At 47.6% G+C, this 22,161-nt stretch overlaps 8 protein-coding genes across 8 annotated transcripts; 3 read left to right on the forward strand and 5 right to left on the reverse strand.

Annotated features, from left to right (window-relative positions):
* Positions 1–22: 22 nt before the first annotated feature.
* Positions 23–2,595, forward strand: N7537_012235 (uncharacterized protein; the record flags this gene model as incomplete). The annotated part of the gene is made up of 3 exons (XM_056903289.1): positions 23–619; positions 673–2,442; positions 2,494–2,595. 3 exons carry the CDS (start codon positions 23–25, stop codon positions 2,593–2,595), a joined length of 2,469 nt encoding a protein of 822 aa, XP_056748576.1.
* A 290-nt stretch (positions 2,596–2,885) lies between these two features.
* On the reverse strand, positions 2,886–4,593 carry N7537_012236 (Pyridoxal phosphate-dependent transferase major region subdomain 1; the record flags this gene model as incomplete). Its single annotated transcript, XM_056903290.1, has 5 exons — positions 2,886–2,988; positions 3,053–3,591; positions 3,652–4,278; positions 4,328–4,355; positions 4,406–4,593. 5 exons carry the CDS (start codon positions 4,591–4,593, stop codon positions 2,886–2,888), a joined length of 1,485 nt encoding a protein of 494 aa, XP_056748577.1.
* A 1,220-nt stretch (positions 4,594–5,813) lies between these two features.
* Positions 5,814–7,933, forward strand: N7537_012237 (putative plasma membrane antiporter; the record flags this gene model as incomplete). The annotated part of the gene is made up of 8 exons (XM_056903291.1): positions 5,814–5,868; positions 6,038–6,153; positions 6,200–6,373; positions 6,425–6,771; positions 6,880–6,928; positions 6,978–7,344; positions 7,405–7,506; positions 7,557–7,933. 8 exons carry the CDS (start codon positions 5,814–5,816, stop codon positions 7,931–7,933), a joined length of 1,587 nt encoding a protein of 528 aa, XP_056748578.1.
* Positions 7,934–8,525: 592 nt separating this feature from the next.
* Positions 8,526–9,799, reverse strand: N7537_012238 (uncharacterized protein; the record flags this gene model as incomplete). The annotated part of the gene is given in 5 exon segments (XM_056903292.1): positions 8,526–8,953; positions 8,972–9,268; positions 9,307–9,421; positions 9,436–9,659; positions 9,688–9,799. 5 exon segments carry the CDS (start codon positions 9,797–9,799, stop codon positions 8,526–8,528), a joined length of 1,176 nt encoding a protein of 391 aa, XP_056748579.1.
* Positions 9,800–11,829: 2,030 nt separating this feature from the next.
* Positions 11,830–12,417, reverse strand: N7537_012239 (putative isochorismatase family hydrolase; the record flags this gene model as incomplete). The annotated part of the gene is made up of 1 exon (XM_056903293.1): positions 11,830–12,417. The coding sequence occupies one exon, from the start codon at positions 12,415–12,417 to the stop codon at positions 11,830–11,832; it is 588 nt and encodes a 195-aa protein (XP_056748580.1).
* A 1,118-nt stretch (positions 12,418–13,535) lies between these two features.
* On the reverse strand, positions 13,536–15,242 carry N7537_012240 (tetratricopeptide repeat protein; the record flags this gene model as incomplete). The annotated part of the gene is made up of 1 exon (XM_056903294.1): positions 13,536–15,242. The coding sequence occupies one exon, from the start codon at positions 15,240–15,242 to the stop codon at positions 13,536–13,538; it is 1,707 nt and encodes a 568-aa protein (XP_056748581.1).
* A 588-nt stretch (positions 15,243–15,830) lies between these two features.
* Positions 15,831–16,604, reverse strand: N7537_012241 (alpha/beta fold hydrolase; the record flags this gene model as incomplete). Its single annotated transcript, XM_056903295.1, has 1 exon — positions 15,831–16,604. The coding sequence occupies one exon, from the start codon at positions 16,602–16,604 to the stop codon at positions 15,831–15,833; it is 774 nt and encodes a 257-aa protein (XP_056748582.1).
* A 766-nt stretch (positions 16,605–17,370) lies between these two features.
* Positions 17,371–21,735, forward strand: N7537_012242 (uncharacterized protein; the record flags this gene model as incomplete). Its single annotated transcript, XM_056903296.1, has 3 exons — positions 17,371–17,385; positions 17,492–20,260; positions 20,335–21,735. The coding sequence occupies 3 exons, from the start codon at positions 17,371–17,373 to the stop codon at positions 21,733–21,735; spliced, it is 4,185 nt and encodes a 1,394-aa protein (XP_056748583.1).
* Between the last annotated feature and the right edge of the window lie 426 nt (positions 21,736–22,161).

Consider the following 22,161-nt stretch of genomic DNA (forward strand, 5'->3'; position numbering starts at 1 on the left):
AAATCCCCTGACCACCGTGAAAATGGAGAATCATCACGACCATTTCTCTCCAGATCAGGAAGAGACAGAAAATCAATCTCGCGCTCCACAGCGTCGTCGCCGCCCGCCCCTGTCTTGTACAGTCTGTCGCAAGCGCAAATTAAAATGTGACCGCTCTCTGCCTTGTGGGCAATGCGTGCGCTCAAAGACAACGGCCCAATGCGTCTTTGTCGGAGCCCAACCTAGTGTATCTGAATCTTCTCAGCGACGTATGTCGCCCTCGCAATTACCATATGGTGTGGAAGAGCAGTCCGGGCGGAAAAGCGGGATGTTCGTCTTCGACTCGAAATTGGGGCCAAATTCGACTTCAAATCGCGTTTCCAAGCGTGGTCACCCAGACGAGCTTCATGAGCTCCGGAGTCGGTTGCGAATTTTGGAGAATTCGCTCGGCAAGTCGTCTCATCTGCAGACGCCGGAGACCTCGGGTTGTGATGTCTTCTCTGAAGTCGATACAGCTAATAGTTCTGAAATTGTTGGTGTGGACGACCGCGTGCGATTCTTGCCGGATTCGAGTTTTCGCGGGAAGAAGAATAGGACTCGTTATTTCGGTCGCAGTCATTATACCACTACGCTTGCTTGCGTGAGCATCCTTCAATATAACTATTGTATGATTGATTTACTAATTGAATGTAGTTCCAAGAGACTGCTGCCTTTATGCGCCGTGCTCGTTGTCGTGGAAAGGGAAAAGATAAAGAGTACACTGACATGAAAAAGTTCAAGACAGAGCTTTGGTCGCGCGAAACACAGGATCATCAAAAAAATTTCCGCGAGCAGGCTTTCAACCTGAATGAAATGGTTCCTCAGCGAAATGTTGCAGACCATCTGCTTCAGCTATACCTCGACACTTTCGAGACGACATATCGAATCCTGCACCTGCCAACTTTCTTGAATCAGTATGCTGATTACTGGGCCAAAACCCAGCCAGTCGACCCTGCTTTCGTCGCTCAGTTACTCGCCGTGATGGCTGCTGGCAGTTGTTTCTATGTCCCACCTCCAGGCCAAGACGACCGAGACATATTCCAGAAACCGGCCATGAAGTGGATTATGGCTGTCCAGTCATATATCTCGTGCACATTTGTGAGCCCGGAGATCGACTTCCGAATGCTCCAGACCCAAACTCTTCTTTTGGTAGCTCGCCTCGGAGTCGCCAGTGACGGGGATGTAGCCTGGGCCTCAGCCGGGTCGCTTATTCGGTCTGCGATGACGATGGGTCTGCATCGCGATCCGACTCGCTTCCACAAGGCTCGGCCATTCTATTCTGAACTGCGCCGTCGCCTCTGGGCAACTATCGTCGAGCTGGACCTCAAGATCTCTCTCGACCGCGGCGTTCCGCCGTCAGTTGACCTAGACGAATGCGACTGCGATCCACCGTCCAACTGGGACGATACGGACTTGATACCGGACATGGAGAATAATCCTGCTCCCCTCAGTACTGCCCTTTATACCCAAAATTTCTACCAAGCTCTCCTCACCAAGACCCTCCCACTGCGCTATCGCATCGCTAAAAGTATCAACGCTCTCCAATTTATTCTATCCTACGACGACGCCCTGCGAATGGGTGATGAACTCTCCCGCTCCATGCAACATGCATCCTCTCTATTTGACGACAACGCCCTCAGTATCGCTCCGGGAGAATCAGAACGTCACCGATTCGCCCAATCCCTCCATCTCTTCATCATGCGCAAATTCCTCCTCGCCCTCCACCGCCCTTTCTCACTCAGTGTCGCTCGCCTACCTAAATGCTCTTACTCCCGCAAAATCTGCCTCGAAGAATCCCTCGGCATTCTCTCCCAGATGGAACTCCCCCTCTCGACAGATGACATCCTCTACCCACACATCACCCAGCTGGGCAGCGGTATGTTCCGCGATGAAACCTTCCACGCTGCAATCACCGCCTGCGTAGAGCTGTCCCTCCAAGCGAATGAAATGAGTACGTCTGCTACATCCGGGATGGATGTTGTCAACTCCAGCGTGCTCATGAGCATGATCCAGTCCCAGCAAAACGTGATGATGCAGGCTGTCGAGCGCACCGCTGAGAATTTCGGGAGACGTATTGGTCCCGGTGGGAAGGGGTGCAAGCCTTACTTCTTTTTGAATATTATCCTCGCTTCGGTCAAATCGCGCGTCAAGGGTGAGGATCCTATGTGTAATGTTGATGCGGTCTCGAAGAGGTCCGTTCGCATTTGCAAGGAGATTCTGAATGGTCTTACATATCAGGAGGCTAAGATTATTGTTGATAATCGCCCCGTTCAGGTTGGTATCTCCGCTTATAGCTGTGTGTCTACCATGCCTAATTACGTTCCTGTTCAGACTTCCATTCCTTCGGGGACAACCCCGGCCGCGGCTACACCGAGTGATATTGATCCTGCATCGCTTTTATCGACTGACTTTAGTGATTTTACGGTAAGTTATTCTTTCTCGCATGTTGTTCAGGGCTGTGCTGACTTTTCCCAGCCAATTGATCTAGGAGGTTGGTTTGATGGCTTAGATTACACTGGGCCGGAGTTGTGGGACTGGGATGCCGGCTTGTCCAGCAACCTTCCGATATTCCCATGAATTATGTATTCTTCTAATGTTAATGACAGCGCTTGATGCCCTGTGACCTTGTCTCTACTCTTCTTCTCAAACTCCACTCTCATGACCAACTATATATCCTTTTTATCAGAATATGTTGTCAGAACAAGGAGATAGCCTTTCTAGGCCATGATATCCCGTAGTCACCTATCGCACTTCCTCCTACCGCAATACGTATGTCATGGATTTCGATGTATTCGAATATTAATTTGAACAAATAGTAACCATCTGCAACCTATATCATCTCTAGAACGACAAGCCAATTCAAACCCTCAAATCCCCTCTATCTCTTTCCCAGTTTCCTGGCTGACAATCCGCGAAGAAACCCGACCTATATACTTCTTCCTTGAAATCGAAACATAACTCTGAACCAACCTATTCAATCACAAAGATTAGCCAAAAGCCCTTCATAGATCAAGCCCAAAGGAACTATACTCACGCCTGATACCGCTGAATATTCCGAATCTCCACCCCCGCCAAATCCCCCAGAGCATCCTGCACGTCCCGCACCAGACTCACACACCGTCCCATACTGAAATCCGTCCTGACAACAGCCCTCATCATCCCCATTTCCGTACAATCAGCTGCCATGGTGTAAGCAGGCACAATCCACCCCCTTTCGCGCAGTTTCCCCGCAAGCGCCCATTCGTCGAAGATGACGTTCTGCGCTGGACTCAATCTGAATGCCACGACTGGTAGACCTTGTCCATTCCCTTCGCTCATAATTATGAAGCCCATTTCTTGCAGTTGGCTGGTGAGGTAGTCGGCTGTTTTCGTAAGGTTTCTCATAATGCTGGTGTATCCGCTTCGACCGAGTCGGATGAGTTGGTAGTACTGGGCTATGATGTGGGATGCTGGTTTGGAGAAGTTCATGGTGAAGTTCAGTTGGTCGGAGCCAAGGTAGTTGATGTTGAAGACTAGGTCTTCGGGGAGGTACTCTGGTGATCGCCAGAGAGCCCAGCCGATTCCGGGGTAGACCTATGCAGATTAGCATACCGAGCTTGTATTGGAGATTGAGTGATTAAGGAATGTACTTACAAGTCCGTACTTATGTCCAGAGACATTGATTGAGACGACGTTGGGTAACTTGAAATCCCATACTAGATTCGGGTTCACGAACGGAGCCACGAATCCACCGCTGGCGGCGTCCACGTGAATAGGCGTGTCCAGTCCTTTCTCAAGGAGAAGCTCACTGATAGCTTGCACGTCTTCGTACTGGCCCGTGTACGTGGTGCCGAGAATCGCGCAGATTCCAATGGTGTTTTCATCGACCATGTCGACTGCTAGAACTGGGTCTATCACGTATCGCGTCTCGGTACATGGGACTAGCTTCTCGGCGATATCGAAGTATTTGGCTGCCTTTTCCCAGCAAACTTGCACACCGCTACTCATGATGATGTTTGGGTTGGAGGCATCTTTCCCCTGGGCTTTGCGGTTGACTTCCCAGCGTTTCTTCATTGCCAATACTGCGAGCATGATGGCTTCGGAAGATCCAATACATGACGTGCCAAAGGCGGTTGGATTTCCTTTGGAGACTGGGGAGTGGAATATGTCGGCGAGGATGTTCAGACAGCGGTGTTCGATTTCGACGGATTTGGGGTATTCTTCGTGGTCGATAACGTTCTTGTTTGATGATTCGGCGAGTAGTTTGAGGGCTTCATCTTCCTATTATCGTATTAGTGTCGATCAACTGGAAGATGAGAGATTGAAATACCATATATGTGGTCACAAAACTGGCGAGGCTATAACAATATGTCAGTCCTGTTTTGGGATAATTGAAGAACATACTCACTTCAGGATTGGCTGACCATCCAGAGCCAAGTCATCTTTGATCATCTGGTACGCCACCTCTTTTGGCATCCCTCCGTCCGGAAGCTGATGCGATGGCAAAGCCATTGTGGCGAATCGAGTGCCATAGACATAAGAGCAGTCGCTCGTCTGGTCAGAAAGCGGCTTGGATAATCCTTCTATAGAACCCATGATGCAATGAAATGATGAGATATGTAGATTCGAATTGGAATACTGAAATTAGGATACTAAAATACTGATCAACTAGCCAGACTGTCTTGAATTTATATTCGTTCTCACAAGTTGTTGCATGCTGGAAAAATATCTCATATCTAAATCGCGTGATAGAGAGCTATGAGGCATTTACACCGGACATCATGATCCGCGCTTTGGTAAAAAGGGGGCTTCGACGCTGTTTCAAGTTGGGCTCTGCATTTCTGTTTCTGTTTCTGTTTCTGTTTCGTTTCTTTTTTAGTTTGAGGCATCTATATGACAACGTGATGGACAGCACAACAAGAATCTCATGGTACACTCGAAACTATCTATATCTGAGTATCAGGGGTACCTACATGCCCCACTTAGGACAAGCCAAGACTTTCTAGAAGATATTGGCATCGTGATATTACAGTTTGAAACTATTTTCGATATAAATATGTTGTGTGGTTGATTTGGGAATGATCCCTGCCATTATTATCATCCCTTGCTCTAAAATTGGAACATTCTGGGCCTGGATCGCAGGGCGCTTATAATACAAAATACATACCCCGTGCTCCGTTGCTAAACATGCGATTATTCATTTGCGACATTTAGTTAACGGGTTTCTCTTTCTGGTTAATTAGCCCCTGACTCGTAAGTAAATGTTTAGACCTCCCACCTTCTCGGGTTGGCCGGTAAGGGAAAATGGGGGTGGCGCAGCACAAAAAAAAAGTACTTTTGTAATGATCAAATGCTTCTTACACTGTGTTGTAGTATGTCAGGCAGCAAGATATTGGAATTGGGACAAAACGTAGATAGGGCTTAGGTGTTAAATGGTGTAAATTGATTTTTACTGTGGCTTTCATCTATTGGATATCTAAAAGTCACACGCATATCCTATTATCTCCTATTCCCTCTCCTAACCTTTTTGTGAGAATGGAACTTATTATGTCCATTCAACACAGTTTGACATGTCCCTGAGCGAAAGTAATTGCCCTCAATATATGACGCGTAAACAGTACATCCCTTGCTCTCCGGGATGTATGCAAGCTGCAGATGAGGTAGGTCAACAAGATAAGAGACCTCGAATAGTAGTTTCAGACACGAAAAGGGAGCATTCTTCAAGGAAATCATCATGTAGGCATTCGCGCGATTTACAAAGGCCCGTATCACTATTTTGTATTCTGTTCATAACGTTCTTCGCGTGCGGGAACATGATGCTACACCCAATTCTGGATATTAGTAGTCTTAATGTTGTTCTTTCATTATCAGGTAAGACCTGAAGTACCGTGTTTAGTAATATTTTCTGATTAATAGTTTTAGGAATATACGTCTTGATTTTTGGGGTTATCGCTTTGAAAATCAAGCAAAAATGGTACCTTGGTGAAGTTTGTATGCTGTCGCTCAATCCTGTCAAATATCGGTCGCTGATGATATTCAGTACCCTCTTTCATAGTCGGGGCTATCATAGGACCCTTCGGCGCGAAGTTGATCAATGTCAGTCAGTGGGGAGGAGAGAACGACAAAGATAGTGGTGAAATTGGTGACATTGCCTATGTAAGTCTGTTCACTGCAAAAGAGAACACCAAGCTAATTATACTAGGGACTAACTCGGTTGGTGATTGGCATCGCTATGGTCAAAGTCGGTTACGAGCTACCGAAACGATACATTCGGCTTCATCTGGTCGAACTCACCATTTGCCTACTGCCATTGATGACGATCCAGTGGCTGATGACGTCGGCATGTATCAAATTAATGATCCCTAATCTATCGTTTGTGCGTTCGTTTTCTTCAATTCGACATACGCTCACACTGACCTTCACGCAGCTGACTTCTCTCATCATCGGATCCTGTGTCATATGTATCGACCCGGTGCTCTCACAGGCTATCGCAAAGGGCCCTTTCGCAGATCAATACGTGCGACGACACCTTCGAGAATTTATTTCAGCCGAGGCAGGTGGGAATGATGGATTTGGTTTTCCCTTTTTGCTTCTCTCCATTGCCATTCTTCGTTATGCCGATACCCCGAGTACGGAGACAACAGCTGGCCACGGCAAACAGAGCCGAGACTGGATTGGTGAGCCGGATACAGGTCGATTTGGTGGTGATGTTGGTCGAGCATTGGCGCATTGGGCTGTTGAGGGAGTGCTATACATGCTGGTTATGGGCGCTGGGTATGGGGTACTGGTCGGGTTTCTGAGCCGGAAAGCCTTGAACTTGGCCTCGAAAAGGAATGTATATGTATGCCATCGATTCAAGAAACTGGCTAATGATATATGCAGACGTTGGATTGATAAGGAGAGCTTCTTTTCATATCCAGTTGCGCTGGGTGTAAGTCATTCTTGAGATACACTGAAGTATACGCTAAGATGATCTGCAGTTGTTTATCGTTGGTACCTGCGGCTGTTTTGGCTCTGATGAAACTCTCGCCTGCTTTATTGCCGGCTGTGCATTAAACTGGGATGGGTCTTATCATTTCGAAGTCGAAGAGAGACATGACTCCTTCAACTCCACAATCGAAAATATCTTGAACATTGGAACCTTCATGTTCCTGGGTGTCTCCATGCCATGGGACCAACTTCACACATCCAGTCAGAATGGGATCACCATCACTCGACTGGTCGGGCTCGGACTTTTGATTCTGATATTCCGTCGGATCCCGGCGATCATGATGGGTTATCGATTCATGCCTAGGGTGTGCGAGAATTGGAAAGAGGCCTTGTTTATGGGATACTTTGCCCCAATTGGTATAATACCCAGAAGAGGTTTTGGTTTTCTATGTCAAGTGCAATACTAACCAGCTTTAGGAGTTGGCGCTATTTCGTATGTTGAGTATGCGCGACGATTGCTACCGGGTCCTGGAGAGAGTGATACGGAGATCAACAACTTAACTGCAGCCATGATTCCGGGTATGATATCCATCTACTTAATGATAATGTATACTGACCTTTGATTTTAGTGGTATATTGGCTTGTCTTCTTCTCCGTCGTCATCCACGGGCTGTCTATACCCGTACTGGACTGCTTCTATAAGTGGTTCAAAGTCCCTACTATCCGAGACCACCCGGTGGAAATTATTCTTCTGTCCGAAAACGAGCCTGTTCCTAACAATAGTGTGGTGAATCGCCGTGGCCACTCGGTTATACTCAATAACCGGTTTTCCTGTGCCTCAAACCGGCGCCCCTATTCTGATTCTAGTGATCAGGACCGCGAAGTAACAGACACGATAATGTTACGCAGTGGGGACGCTAGCTACAGGGGCTCGCTGGAAAGGGTATCGACGAAAGGTTCGTCGCGTGAACTGGAGCAGAGTGTATCTGCCAGAAATGTAGTCTGAGCGGTTGATAACGGGATTTGTATATTAAGAACATCCTTGGCAATTTGAAACCCCTTTCACAAGAGATGGCCATGAGAAGGATAAACCTACCACATCTTGACAGCGCTTTATCCCAAATGCGGGGAGTATTCTTCGTTCCACTGGGAATTATATCAAGCGATTTGACAAGATGTAACGCCAGATAATAGGATCGTATACTAACTCTCCCTTTGTATCCCAAATTAAATGAACACCTGACTGGGTAAGCCATATTTGACGACTCCAGTGCTGAATTGTGATAAATTGTATGACGAATAATGAAATGAATAGTTGGATCCCGGTTCTCAGGTGAATATTTATTGTCCATCAAGACTACACCTGGGCAGATGAAGGTCAGGTTCAAAATCATTTATGTAATGTAAGACCTATACAGTACACGTAAAATGCTCACCCAATTCCAAGTACATGTACGGACTGTATCGGTAGTTACATTTATATACTCTGTATGCTTCGGATACCGGCATATGCATCTAAATCCATCCCATCTCCCATGAGAAGATTGCCACAGCATTGATAGAAGGGTGAATCTCTATTTTGCTTTTAGAATCCATGACTACCAGAACAGCTTTGCTAATCCATCAGTGCTAACATTTCCGCTCAAAATCAGTCCCAGGTCCCAACCCTTCTCGCTTGCTTCCTTCTCTACCATCTGCCTAAACTCTTCATTATATAAAGCCACCGCCAGTGACACTGCAGCAGCAGGCTCTACCACCATCTTGAGCCTCTCCAATATCAGCCTTGTTGGTTCGAGAATCTGTTTTTCAGACACGGCAAACATGCCATCCACGAGCTTTCGCTCGTAGATGACGCTCCAGGGGATCTCGCCGACAACGCCGATCAGTCCATTTGCGATGGTGTTGGTGTTGACACTTGTGACCCTCACGCTCGTGAGGAACCCACGTCGACAGTCGTCAGCACCTTCGAACTCGGGCTCGGCACCAAAGACCCGAATAGACGTCTCCTCGCAGCTGAGCGCAGTACCTGCTCATAATCCGCCACCGCTACAGGGCGCGTTGATGGCATCGAGATTATCCGCTTGCTCTTGAAGCTCCAGGCCGGCAGTGGCTTGTCCGAGGATGATATCTGGATGATTGAAGGGTGGCACAAGACGGGCACCTTTATCGGCAACGATCTTGGCGGTGGTAGTCTCTCGCTCGAAACGTGGGCAGACAATCACGTTCGCTCCATAGCCATTTGTAGCTGCGATCTTGTTCGGCCGCGTCATGTCAGACATGACGATGTACGCCGGGATGTCACTTTCCTCAGAAGCGAGAGCGAGTGCCTGCGCATGATTACCTACAATGATGAGATAGAGGAGATAAAAGTTTTATCACCTGCGCTAAATCCGACGACGCCTTTTTCCATGCCGCCACTCTTGATGAAGCTAGGATCTTGCTTTAGCCTCTCAATGGCGTGGAATGCACCGCGGGCTTTGAAAGCTCCTATGCGCTGTAAGTTCTCACACTTAAACCATAGTCGGATGACCTAATATCAAAACATTCAACCCATATCTCCCTACTGCCCTCGCCATAATAACCAACGGTGACTCTGTGACTGTGCCTTCCGGTAACCACGGCCTCGCAAGCTATCGCCACGGCCGCCTCGCTTCCACCACCCAGGTTCGCACTCTCTATATATCCAGTACAGCCTGCAGCACTCTCCGGGGTCAAAGACAACGGAGACGGAACTTTAGGCTTCCAAATCCGGGAACAGACCCTGGCCACTCTTTACAACATCGAGGCTACCACCAAGCACGCCAGTGGTAACCGAAGCGGACTCGGAAGTATTATTGACGTAACGGCGTTCCTGCCCAACATTCATGTGCATTATGCTGGCATGAATGCGGCGTGGAATAAGTTTTACCCTGATACTGAGTGAGCTCCAGCGAGGACAGTGATCGGAGTCAAGGATCTGCCAGGTCCGAAGATGATTGTTGAAATCAAATGCATAGCGTTGGTTAGTAGGAACTAGGTGCGAGGGTTATTTACAGACTGAGTGAGAGATGACGCAAGATGAAGCAGTTTCATGTCTAATACCTTAGGCATCAACACCTTCATTTGATTCGACGAGAATGTCACATTCGCCACATTTGCTCCACATATGATCCGGTGGGCTGACTGTGCATCCGGTGGGCTTGAGCATACTTGTGTTCACAGGGCAATTCTTTTTTTATTTCAGCTTTCTAGTGATTGAATATGCCCCAGTTTCAATGTCAAGTCCCCGGCTGTACCTCGAGCTACCGTCGTAAAGAACATCTCCGACGTCACGAAGCGCAACATCGTGGAAGTCACCTTCGCACATGTTCTATCTGTGACCGCGTCTTTTCTCGCAGGTAGAGTGATCTGTGAAGTTCAGACCGGCTTCATTTAACAATGAATACATATACAGTGACAGTCTTCGACGTCATATTCGTCGCGATCATGAAGACCCCGGACGCTCTCTCGTTCGCGCCACACAGGCCTGCATAAGATGCCGTACGACTAAAGCACGGTGCCAGGGAGGCTTGCCATGTACAGAGTGTTCCTCAAAGGGACATTTGTGTCGCTTTGATGATCCGGTCCACCTTGAGCCTGCTCAACCAGATCCAGAAGAAGAACTTTGGGAGTACGGCAGTGGAGATGATCGGATCAATACTGCCATCGGGCATATCGCTCAAATGGATCATTATATACATCTTTACTTCACACGTTTTCATCAACACTGGCCAATTCTGCATCGACATACCTTCAGTGTCGCTGACGAGCCCCAATTGCTGCTCCAGGCAGTGATAATGATTGGTCTCTGGGTCAGTGGGAGCCCGGCAGCGCAAGAATGTGCCCGGAACTTACACTCCAAACTGAAACTGGCGATTTCGGCACAACAGGTAGGTTGCTCAAAAGCATGACCTTTTCAATTCATTAACCGCCGATGCGCAGGACAATTGGGCACGATCGCCCGTGGAAGGAGAGCAAGATAACGAAGGCTTAGACAGCCCGATTTCACGATGGCCAATTGCAACGTACCAAGGCATTCTTCTCTGTATCATATTCTCATTACTGTCGACCCCGATTAGTCTCGAACTTAACCTCAGCCTGGTCCTAAGTGTCTCCGATCGTCAGATCTTTTCCGCTCTGGTCGCAACCTGTCTGAGGAACAATATATTCTACTACCCTAACATGCTTACGAGGTACCGAAATGTGGAGTCTCTTACCTGTGTGTGGGTGGGGGTTGAAGAAATCAAAAGGTTTGGTTTGGCCTTGTACAAAGTGTCTCGGCTTTGTGGAAGGGGGAGTTTAGGAGAGTCCGATGAGACCGAGAGTCGAGTTTTGCACCTCTCCGATCTACAGTTCCCTATGCCAGACGAGAAGAATCTCTGGGATGCTAGTTCGAATCCGGAATTGGCTCGACGTCTGTTGATATATTCTCGAAGAGATAGATCGGACGAACCTGGAGTTACCAGTTGGGTTTCGCAAAGTGGAATGTTATTAGAAACTGATGAGAGTTGGTGGAATTGAGCCAATGGAGAATTTCTGACTTGAAGAAAGTTATACTGCGTTATATAGCTTGTTCACCGAACCGCCTTTTGTCACAATAGTCTCATTGCTTTGAATCTCGATACTAAAGCGGTGAGAACAAAGCCCAGGGAGAGAAATAAAGCGAACACCAAGAACCATATTCTACTTTTTCTATCGCAACGCTGTTCTAATGACAGGTTTGTCGATAATCAACCCATACAACACCTCGCACGAATACTCTACAATGTGAGGAGTCTCTAATTTCATCCAAAAAGGTCTTGCAGAAAAATTGACGAGACCGGTTCAATTTGGACAACAGTATTGAAATTGTTCATGTAACTTATGTATGTAATAGACCGATGTCTAGTTGATCTCACTTTCAGAGACAATTGTGGCAAAGCCATCGCCCAATTCGCTAAGAACCACACTGACTACAGACTCTGCGTCCGCACCAGGAATGTTGCGATCGCCTATAGCATCACGCACAACGACCACATCATACCCAAGTTCATTACCAGCACGGGCCGTGGTAGAAATGCAAACGTGAGCCATGTAGCCAACTAGCACAATCTTCTTGCCCACTTCTCCTAGTCCTTGCAAGTAATCATGAAGATCGGTCTTAGCAAAGGAGCTAGGGAAGTTCTTTGTGACCACCTTCTCGTTTGGCTTGGGCGTGAGCTCCTCGAATATCTGCGCAAGAGCACTGCTAGGAGTGAAGACGGGTGCACCGGCAGGTACTCCGTGCACGACGTGAACGATGTTGCCGTTGCTCTGTCGGTATTTTTCAAGCAGCTTGGCAATGACCTTGCGAGATTCGGCGACCTTCTCAACGGCGAGAAGGCCTGTAGCGTACTCGTTTTGAGCGTCGATGATGATCAGAGTTGAATCAGCAGTGGAGGCGGAAGAAGGGCGGATGCCGATGAGTTCACGGAATGATTTGACGGAAGACATGATGAGAGATAAGAGGTCTGAAGTTTGTTCGAGGTTTGAGTTGGGAAGGACGATCAAGTATAGGTAGTATAGAAGTGTGATGCTTCCAGATATGATGTGATATATAAAGAGGGGAAATATAGTGGGGCCGGTGGGCTTTCCCCGGCCTTTACAGCCCACCGGGGCCGTTTTAGTAAGAAGTAGTCTAAATCCGGACTATGTTACAAACAATAAGGGGGTAGTTAACTAGATGTGAATGAATTAGATCAGCCCTGGAGTATCCGAGGTTTAGGTTACATCCCGAGGTCGTATCTACTTGATATTGGACTTGTATTATTTAGCTTTTTTGGTATGTTATTTCTATTTCTATTTCTATTCTTATGATTAATGTAAATTCTACATTGCATATGTCCGTTGGAATGCAGCAGCTTCGTATAAATACAGATATGTTGGGTTCCAGAAATATCTGTAAACTAATACCAGCGACTAACAATATACAGATGATAGTAGGTCTGCGAGTTTGTCTCTTCCAATAAAGAACCCTCTCCCCATCTTTCCCTAGCCTTTCCATCTAGTAGACGAACTAGCAAGGCTCAGCTTGGACGATGGCTGCTTTCCACTGGCAAATGGACATGATGATAATAGAAGTGTGGTAAACGTTCGTTGATTTATAAATGCCGAATTTTGCAATATTTCAAAATTGCACCTGGGCCGCAAGGTTATCTTATTGAGAACTGATTCACAATCATCACTCGACCTAAGACCTGGATATTGTTCATCCGGATAACCAACATTCCCCAACTGGGAGGATTTTGAGACGACGCACTTATTAGACTCACCGGAAAATGGTTACCCGGATATCAGGATTACTGATATGATAGGGCATAGTTGTACCTAGTGGTAAGCTACCACTTCATTGCTCTGACATAGAACTATGCTCTGGTGCTACTAAGAATGAGGCCAAGATGCAATCAGATACTAATTCCATGAGGTGGTGGATGGCGGTCTAACTAGGCTAATTGCAAAAAAAGTGACGAAGATAGGCTAGTTATGGTATCACTTCCTATAAACTAGACCTATGCTAGACAGTAACCCAATTAGGAAGACCAGATATCAAATCCCCGACTTTTCCGAGTCTTTCAGGCACAGCATTCCGATTTCTCACGCTGGAGACCATTTGTTCCCTGTGAAATAGAAAGACGACAGAAACATGAAGCAGAAATGGGAACATCCGCAGAGGCTAAAGCTAGTTCTTTCTGGATGCCAATAACCTTGGCCTCTCCAATTTTCCCGGCCTTGGTCAAGCATTCATGAAGGCCATGAAGGCCCCAAACATTATTCAACCTTGCTTTGCGCCTAGGTAGGCTGTCGCTCAGTCCAAGGTCCTCTCGGTATACTAGCTCTGCTTCTTCAAGATGACCTTGTTCTAAGAGTAAGGCACCCAAAGCATGCCGAGTTGGCTGCAACCAAGGTGGGGGATCTGAATAAGGGAGAGTATCTTCCAGAGCAACGGCCTCTCGCAAGCTGCGAAATGCAGCTTCAAAATTTCCCTCTCTATACTGGATCTCACCTTGCAGCATAGCCGATGCAACATTCAGTACATCGGCCTCCAGTGCCGGCAGGCTACTAAGACGGGTTCTTGGTACAAGGGCTTTCGCTGCCTCAAACTTGGTTTGTTCGAGCTTGGCTTTATCAACCTGACCAAGCACCGCAAGTGCAATACCTCGACCATAATAGATCATACTTGTTGTGGAACAGTACAACTGCTTGTCCTCGGGTATCGGAAGATTTTGAAGAATTTCCCCCCAGCGACCGAATCGAACTAAGACATGAACAACCGCGCCGAGAAAGCTCTCAGCCCAATCTGCCATCGGAGGACTAGAAATAGCAAGCACCTCGCTGGTAAGTATTCCAGGCAGACGATTTGCCGCAGAGAGCGCTTCCTTGGAGCGGCCAGAAATCAAGGCGCTATACAGTTTCACGTAGATATTGTGCGCCCGATATAACTTGTAGAGATTGGTTCCTTCTGACCGAGCAAAGAACGTATCATCGGAAAGCATAGCTTGGTGATTCGAGTCCACGGCTCTACGATAATCACCACAGGCGATATCGATGTGGGTTGGCATATGTAGCATATGGGATGCCTCGGGCATTAAAAAGCGTAGCCGATCGGCTGCGGGCAGGGCGATTTCTGGATAAGGGGACATTTCCATCAAATGAATATAGAGATGGCATAACGCGGGATGTTCGGTGCCCCCTGGAAGGGTCATCGCCTTCTCGATTATCTCACGAGCCAGTACGGTATGATGGCCGGTAGGCTCTCCGGTGTTGAGGTTCCACAGAGCACGTGGAGTAAAACACATCAAGGCTTCTGCCGTGAGAGCGGCAATATCCAGATTATCTGAAAGCTTTTCATACACCGGACGCATAGCCTCCCCGTAACTTCGATCTAGAGAGCGAAGGTCCTCGGGTATCACATCCGATTGTGGAAATCGAGCTTTCAATGCCTTGATTAGAGCAGATTCCACTGGGGTTTCTTGGGTAGTGTATGTTTGAGCTTTTTGAAGAAGCTGTCGGGCTTCGGTGGTCGATTTAACCAAGTCAGAGCGATCAAATCGAATCCAGGCCTTGTTGTAGTTCGGCCCAATAGCATAAGAAAGACCCCAATATGCCATGGCACAAGTTTCGTCATGTGCAATAGCGTTCCTGAAGCAACGGGCAGCTTCTCCATGGTTGAAACCCTGGGCCCAACGATATCCACGATCAAACCAGAGTTGACATTCTGGAGAGCTTGTCTTCACGGGTAGTTGATATGAACCGAGATTATAGTATGAATCTTCCGACATGTTGAGTTTGTTACTGAGGGCGTACAAGAGAGCCAAGGTGGGGGGTTGGAAAGTGCGGAGAATGGATGTGTAACTCGAAGTTCTAAATATAAACTCGAATCAGATGGAAATCTTTACCCCCTTGGGTATGTACATCGCCGAGTAGAGGGGACGGATTCGGCGAACTTCAAAACATGCAGGTGTATGTCAGCCTGAGAATAGGTAACATCCTGTGAGAATACAGCTTTTTGGCAGAGACCCGAGATATTAATCGTGTACACCTTACGCCTGTGGTCATTACCATCTATTCTATACGGCTTATACTCCACAAAGTTTCAGGTCTCGGGACGATGCCCAGTGAATCCAAAATCCTAGCCGCTTTGTCCCTTTCGATATAAATGTTTCTGATTCATTTGATTCAGTATATTATAATCAGTTTCTCAGCCAATCGGAGCCATCCATACATTCTCGACCAATAGGATACTTTTCGGATCAATCCGAGAATCCAAGGTCCGTTGTGCTCCCGAGGTCTTCATTTCCCTATTTGTAATAGAATAGGAGGGAAAGCACAGGGACTTGATGATCAATTTTGAATACTTAATGGCCTAACTAGGTAAGGGTTTGACAAAAAGTATTGATCAAAGTAAACACTTTTTCAACGGCCTCTGTGATAGGGAAATGTTTGACGCCTTCCAATACCTCCAGCTTGCAATCGGGTATTGCCTCTGCGATGGGCCGCGCACATTGATCGACTGGACAAACCATGTCTTCCGCGCCCTGAATAATCAGACACGGCACGGTAATTTCTGAATACCGGTTGCCGATATCGTAGGCAAAAAGAGCCAGGGCATTGTTTCTGCGCGTGTACCCCGGCCACTTAGCTGCCTCGATCGCAAATCGGTGATCTAGACCCATGTTGGTGTAGAATTCAACACAGGCGGATGGCACGTCGACGGAAATCGCAAGATGTTCAGCTCCCAGACCTTGGTTTCCGATAGACTTGCCGTCGAAGTAGGCTGCAGAGCTGATGATGCCGGATACGCGATCGGGGTTTGAGAGGAAGAAAGCCGAGGCAATGTTTGTCCCCATCGAATGAGTGACAAGGATCACCTTGCTATTCAGGTTGAGAGATTCTAGAACGGCGTGGAGGTCCTCCGCATGACGTTCAATGCTATAGGCAAGGGCAAGTTCCGGCTTTGACGAGCGCCCAAAGCCTCGGCTGTCGTAGGCGATGCATTGATACTGCAGTTGTAATTTGTTGATCAGAGGCTGCCAGATATCGGCAATGCCCATGTATCCGGAAACCAACACCAATACTGGACCACTGGAACCGGTCTTTTCGTAGTAGATCTCTTGTTTATCGGAGGTGGTTGTGAAAGGCATGATGATGGCGAAGATTGAACTTTCAATATGACCGTGTACCTTAGATATAAAGAGCTAGAGGGAATATATAGTTGCGGGCCCAGGGAACACCCGTGGACACCGAGATTTCCAATTAGTAAGTAGATAACGAGGTTATTAAGAGATGACGAAGTTGGTAGCATGATTTGAACACCCGTAAGTGGGACAAGTCAATACCTTGGCAAATAACCTTGAAGTATAGCCCTAAGCAAAAGGACGAAGGGCTACACAGGCGTTCAAATCAATTACGTCAGGCAAACCGGGATCTATGTGGGTATATGTACATCTATATTTTCCCTTCCGTGCCGAGATTGCTTCCGTACCGAGCAATAAAGTGGGAAGCTTAGTTGCCATTACAATTCCCGTCGATGTATACCGATATCAGCCCAATAGTGGGTTGCAATGACCTTGATAGCATCTCATGGCTGGCCGATACCTTAACAGCGCGTCCCGATCTAAGCCAATCGGATTTCTAGCTCGGATGCCCAACGGAATAACAAGCCTCTTCGGCCCCAAATAGCAAGGATGCGAAGACAAAGTGAATCTCGGAGAAGGGCAATGGTTCAGAGGTATCACAGCTATAAGGGTAAGCTATCCCACAGCTCTACTATATCTGGCTGTATATACAAGACTCCCGGTCAGTCAAGTACTGCATATACTTATACTCAACTAAAGAGTACTCAAAGCGCTTGAATAAGAACCGCTCAGCGCGATCGGAACCGGAAGCTTCATTCATCAAAGGTGCAAGATGTCGGAGAACATAGTAAGTACAACTTGGGGGTGGATTCGGACACAAAAAAAAAGAAACCTTGGAGAATCCTCTTATTTGATGAACGCAAGCACAACCGACCAGTGCTGACTATAGGTAGGAATCACCTGAGGAGAAGATACAAAACGGGGACCTTCCTGTCTATCGCCTTCATGGACGCAGTCTCGGCATCGTATTCTCGAGTGTGACCGCTCTTGGAGCAGAAAATGGCTCGCAGACAGTGTACGATCTTCAGAAGATTCTCACTGACATCGTCATGTGGCCCTTCAAGACCGTTCGTCAATTAACCCAGGGTGGGACTCAGATGTCTTCTAACATTGTGGAAGATGTCAGCGGGGTTATCTTTCCTGGCGAACTGATGCTGGTACTTGGACGCCCTGGGGCCGGTTGTTCAACAGTTTTACGCCTGCTTGCCAACCACCGACAAACCTACCAAGACGTGCATGGTTGCATCCAGTACGGCGGCCTCTCGTCCGATGAGATGGAAAAGCGCTATCACTCCGAAGTCCTGTACTGCGCAGAGGATGACGTTCATTTTGCGAATCTATCCGTCAAAGACACCATGGATTTCGCGATGCGTGTGCGCAAACCCTCCGAGAACCCTGAGCCCGTTACCCAATTCTCCGAACGAATGTCGGATAGTATACTGGCGTCGCTTGGGCTATCACACACAAAGGATACAATTGTTGGAGATGCTTTCATTCGTGGCGTCTCGGGTGGGGAGAAAAGACGAATCTCGTTGGCAGAAGTGCTCGCTGTCAACCCAGCCCTGGCATCCTGGGATAATCCAATCCGAGGTCTGGACAGTTCCTCCGCACTGAGCTTCCTTGAACTCTTGAGAGCCACATCTCGACAGACAGGGATGGCTAGCGCGGTGACAATCTACCAAGCGTCAGAAGCTATGTATGAATTCTTTGATCGTGTCATGCTCATGTACGAAGGAAAGATGATATTCTGTGGTCCCGCCGCTCAAGCGAAAGAATATTTCCTCGCGCTTGGCTTCTCCTGCCCTGGGAGACAAACCACTGCGGATTTTCTCACCTCAGTCACGTCTCCCAGCGAACGTACTTTCCAAGATACCTATACCGGTCCGCGCTATGAGACAGCGGAGGCACTGTCCCGGGCATTCCGTAATAGCAAAGAGTACCAGCATTTACAACAGGAGATGAAACGGTACTCGGAGCAAATTGTCTCAGACCAAAGTCTCACCGCCGCCTTTGAAGGAGATGTCCAAAAAACGCGCCCCAAGTTCGTTTCCAAATCTTCAAGTGAGATATCATCTATCTGGACACAATCCATGGCTGCTTTGCGCCGCCAGTATCAGTTGATCTGGAGAGACTGGTTGACACTTCTCACAATCCTCGTTCTCACTGCAGTCAACGCGGTAATCGTTTCGTCTGCATACTATATGGCACCCAAGACCGCAACAGGCTCCTTTGAGAGGAGTGGTGCTCTGTTCTTTGCGCTTGTTTATTTTACCCTCAATGCGTTGACTGAGGTTCCAAAAACCATTCAGAACCGGGCTATTCTGCTCAAACAACACCACATGGGATATCTGCATCCAGTCTCCTTTGTGATTGCCTTGGCCCTAGCGGAAATCCCCGTTACCGCTCTACAGTCAATCGTGTTCTCTTGTTGTTACTATTTCACCATTGGATTAGAGAAAACGGCAGGGAGTTTTTGGATTTTTACTCTAATCGTGTTTGTCCACTTCACGAGCATATCGACTCTGTTCCGTATGCTTGGTGCCTGGTCCCCCAACCTCAACATTGGGTTATTGATGGCCGGGTGTGCGATGCCAGTGGTCTGTCTCTATACCGGATATGCACCCCCAGTACCAAGTATGCACCGTTGGGGATCATGGATCCGACGCATTTCGCCTACCCCATTTGGTATGGAAGCTTTGATGAGTAATGAATATTCCCATATCACACTTCATTGCTCCCCCGATCAATTGATTCCCCATGGAGCCGGATACAATGATATTCAGAATCAGGGTTGCCCTATGGCCGGGGCGCACATGGGATCGGCAGAAGTCTCTGGTCAGATCTATCTGATCAATGAGTACGGATTCCATGCTGGGAACATGTGGCGTGACTTTGGAATCATGCTTGTCATATGGTTTATATACTTCCTGTTGACGGCAGTAGGCCTCAGCGTCATGACCCGTGAATCCGGTGCGTCGAGTGGACGGATATTCAAACGAGGTGCCAAAAATTCTACTGGAGCACATGACCTGAGAATAAAGGATCTTGAAACTCAAGCTGAGGTGGGAATACAAACAACAGCAAATTCTTCAACTAGCACCCTCACTCAACAGGTCGCCGATGGACAAAACGATATAACTGCTGCTGAGCCCGGCTCAGGTGAAGGGATGTTTGTTTTCCAAGACGTTAACTATTTTGTCAACGTCAATGGCCAGGAACGCCAGCTACTGAAAGATGTCACAGGTTATGTCAGACCGGGGCAATTGACTGCACTTATGGGTGCCTCCGGCGCTGGAAAGTCCACTCTACTAGAAACGATATCTGGTCGAAAGAGTGAAGGTCGAACCGAAGGTAATCTGCTATTTGACAGCCGGTACCTTGACAATAGTTTCTCTCGGGCTTGTGGTTTCTGTATGCAACAGGATGTTCATGAACCCTTGGCTACTGTGCGTGAAGCGTTGAGCTTCTCTGCCTTCATGCGCCAAACCGCGAATGTTACGTCCGAGAAGAAGCTTGAAGATGTCGACGAAATTCTGGAGCTTCTCGAGCTTGATCCTATTGCTGACGCTCTTGTCGGTTCTCTCGGAGTTGAAGAGCGAAAGCGAGTGACCATCGGAGTCGAATTGTGTGCTCGACCTTCGGCCCTTCTGTTCCTGGATGAGGTAAGGAATCCTTTTGATGTCCCATATTAATCTTTAAGAAACATGGATGTGGATTGACTAACATCTGTGAACAGCCCACGTCAGGCCTGGATAGCCAAGCTGCCCACTCAATCATCACATTCCTGCGCAAAATTGCCGGACAGGGCGTTCCCATCGTTTGTACAATTCATCAGCCGTCAAGCGTTATCTTTGAGATGTTTGACCACACTCTGATCCTAGCCCCTGGCGGCCAGACCGTGTACTTTGGAGAGACAAGAGAGCGACTGAATGAGTACTTCACACGAAATGGTGCTGCGATGAGTCCATCCGCCAACCCAGCCGAGTTTGTCATTACAACCGTTGCTGCCAGCAGTCAAGACCCCAACGGGGCAGACTGGGCACAATTATGGCGCAAATCTACCGAGTCTCACGAATTGTATAATCTTGTTTCACGCATCATTGAGAATGTTGCAGTACCATCCTCTTCAGACAATCAAGGGCAGCTCGCTCAATCGAAAGGTTCCAAAGAATTTGCATTGCCGCTATTCAACCAGGTTATCCATGTGACCAAACGCCATTGGATCTCCATTTGGCGTAACGGATCATACAATTTCAGCAAGCTCTGTAAACAAATTTTCTTCCAACTTATCGTTGCGTTCACCTTTTTCAAGGTGGGCCAAGATGTCAACGGCCTCCAGAATCATGCGCTTGCCTTCCTTATTGCCTGTTGGGTAATTCCTGCGCTTGCTGCCGACCTACAGGATATCTGGTTCCAAAAATGGGCCATATTTGAGGCGCGGGAGCGGAACGGCATATATGACTACAAAGCTTTGTTGATTGCACTCATTGCGGTCGAGACCCCATGGCAAATCCTGAGCTTCACCTTGATCTTCTTTTGCAATTACTGGACAGTCGGGTATACCAATACCGCAACCATTGGTGGCTTTGTTTACTTCATGACACTCCTGCTGTCTGTATTTGGCACTGGATTCTGCTTCCTTATGGCAGCTCTTTTCCCCAATGCCACAATGGCGGGATATGCAACTTCACTGTTTTGGGTGGTACTGATGATGTTTAATGCCATTGTCACTCCACAAAGTGCGTTGAATAGCTTCTATCGCCCTTGGATAAACTGGGCTGATCCTATGCGATACTACTTTGGGGCCACCATCTCATCGGTACTGCATAAAGTAGAAGCTGTGTGCAAAAAAACAGATCTCGCCATCTTCGATCCACCGTCTGGCCAGACTTGTGGTGAATATATGCATAACTACATTTTGTCTAACCCGGGGTATTTGGAAGACCCTACTGCGACGTCATTGTGTGAGTATTGCCCCTATTCGAATGGGGACAATTACGCCCAAACCATGGCTTTCTACTACGAAGGTAGGTGGAGAGATTGGGCCGTCTTCCTGGGCTTCTGCCTGACGAATTTTGCTCTCATCTTCTTCGTTTCTTGGGTCACCCGAGTACAAATCCGGCGATGGCGAAAGTAGAGAATACCAGGAAGGATTTCGTCAATCGCTAGGCGAGATGTGCTCACCTACCTACTCCTTAACGCATCCCATTCATCTCTACTCTCTGTCTACCTTGTTGCATTGCTTTCAAAGTTCGTCGGATCTTTCAACATGGTTTTTTAGACCTCCTCGGCATATTTTAGATTGTTCATGCACTGTGAGGAATGAGGAATTGAATTCATGGCCCTATGTACTTAGATAAAGAGAACAGATCCACTGATTTCAAGGTTCTTTACAGTAGATACTAGAAAAGGACAACGGGGTCAAATCCTTCCCATCTAAATAAAGATTGAATGAACGTCAGTCCCAAAGTTATATGAACTATCAACTTAAGTGTAGGGTGACCTCTTGTAGATGGAGTCTGGTTGCTTGTTCCTAAGAACTGCCTTCCCCCAGACACCTTTC

This window comes from Penicillium hordei (genome assembly GCF_028827395.1).
Source record: "Penicillium hordei strain IBT 12815 chromosome Unknown utg000006l_segment0_segment0, whole genome shotgun sequence".
Taxonomy (NCBI): Eukaryota; Fungi; Ascomycota; class Eurotiomycetes; order Eurotiales; family Aspergillaceae; genus Penicillium; species Penicillium hordei.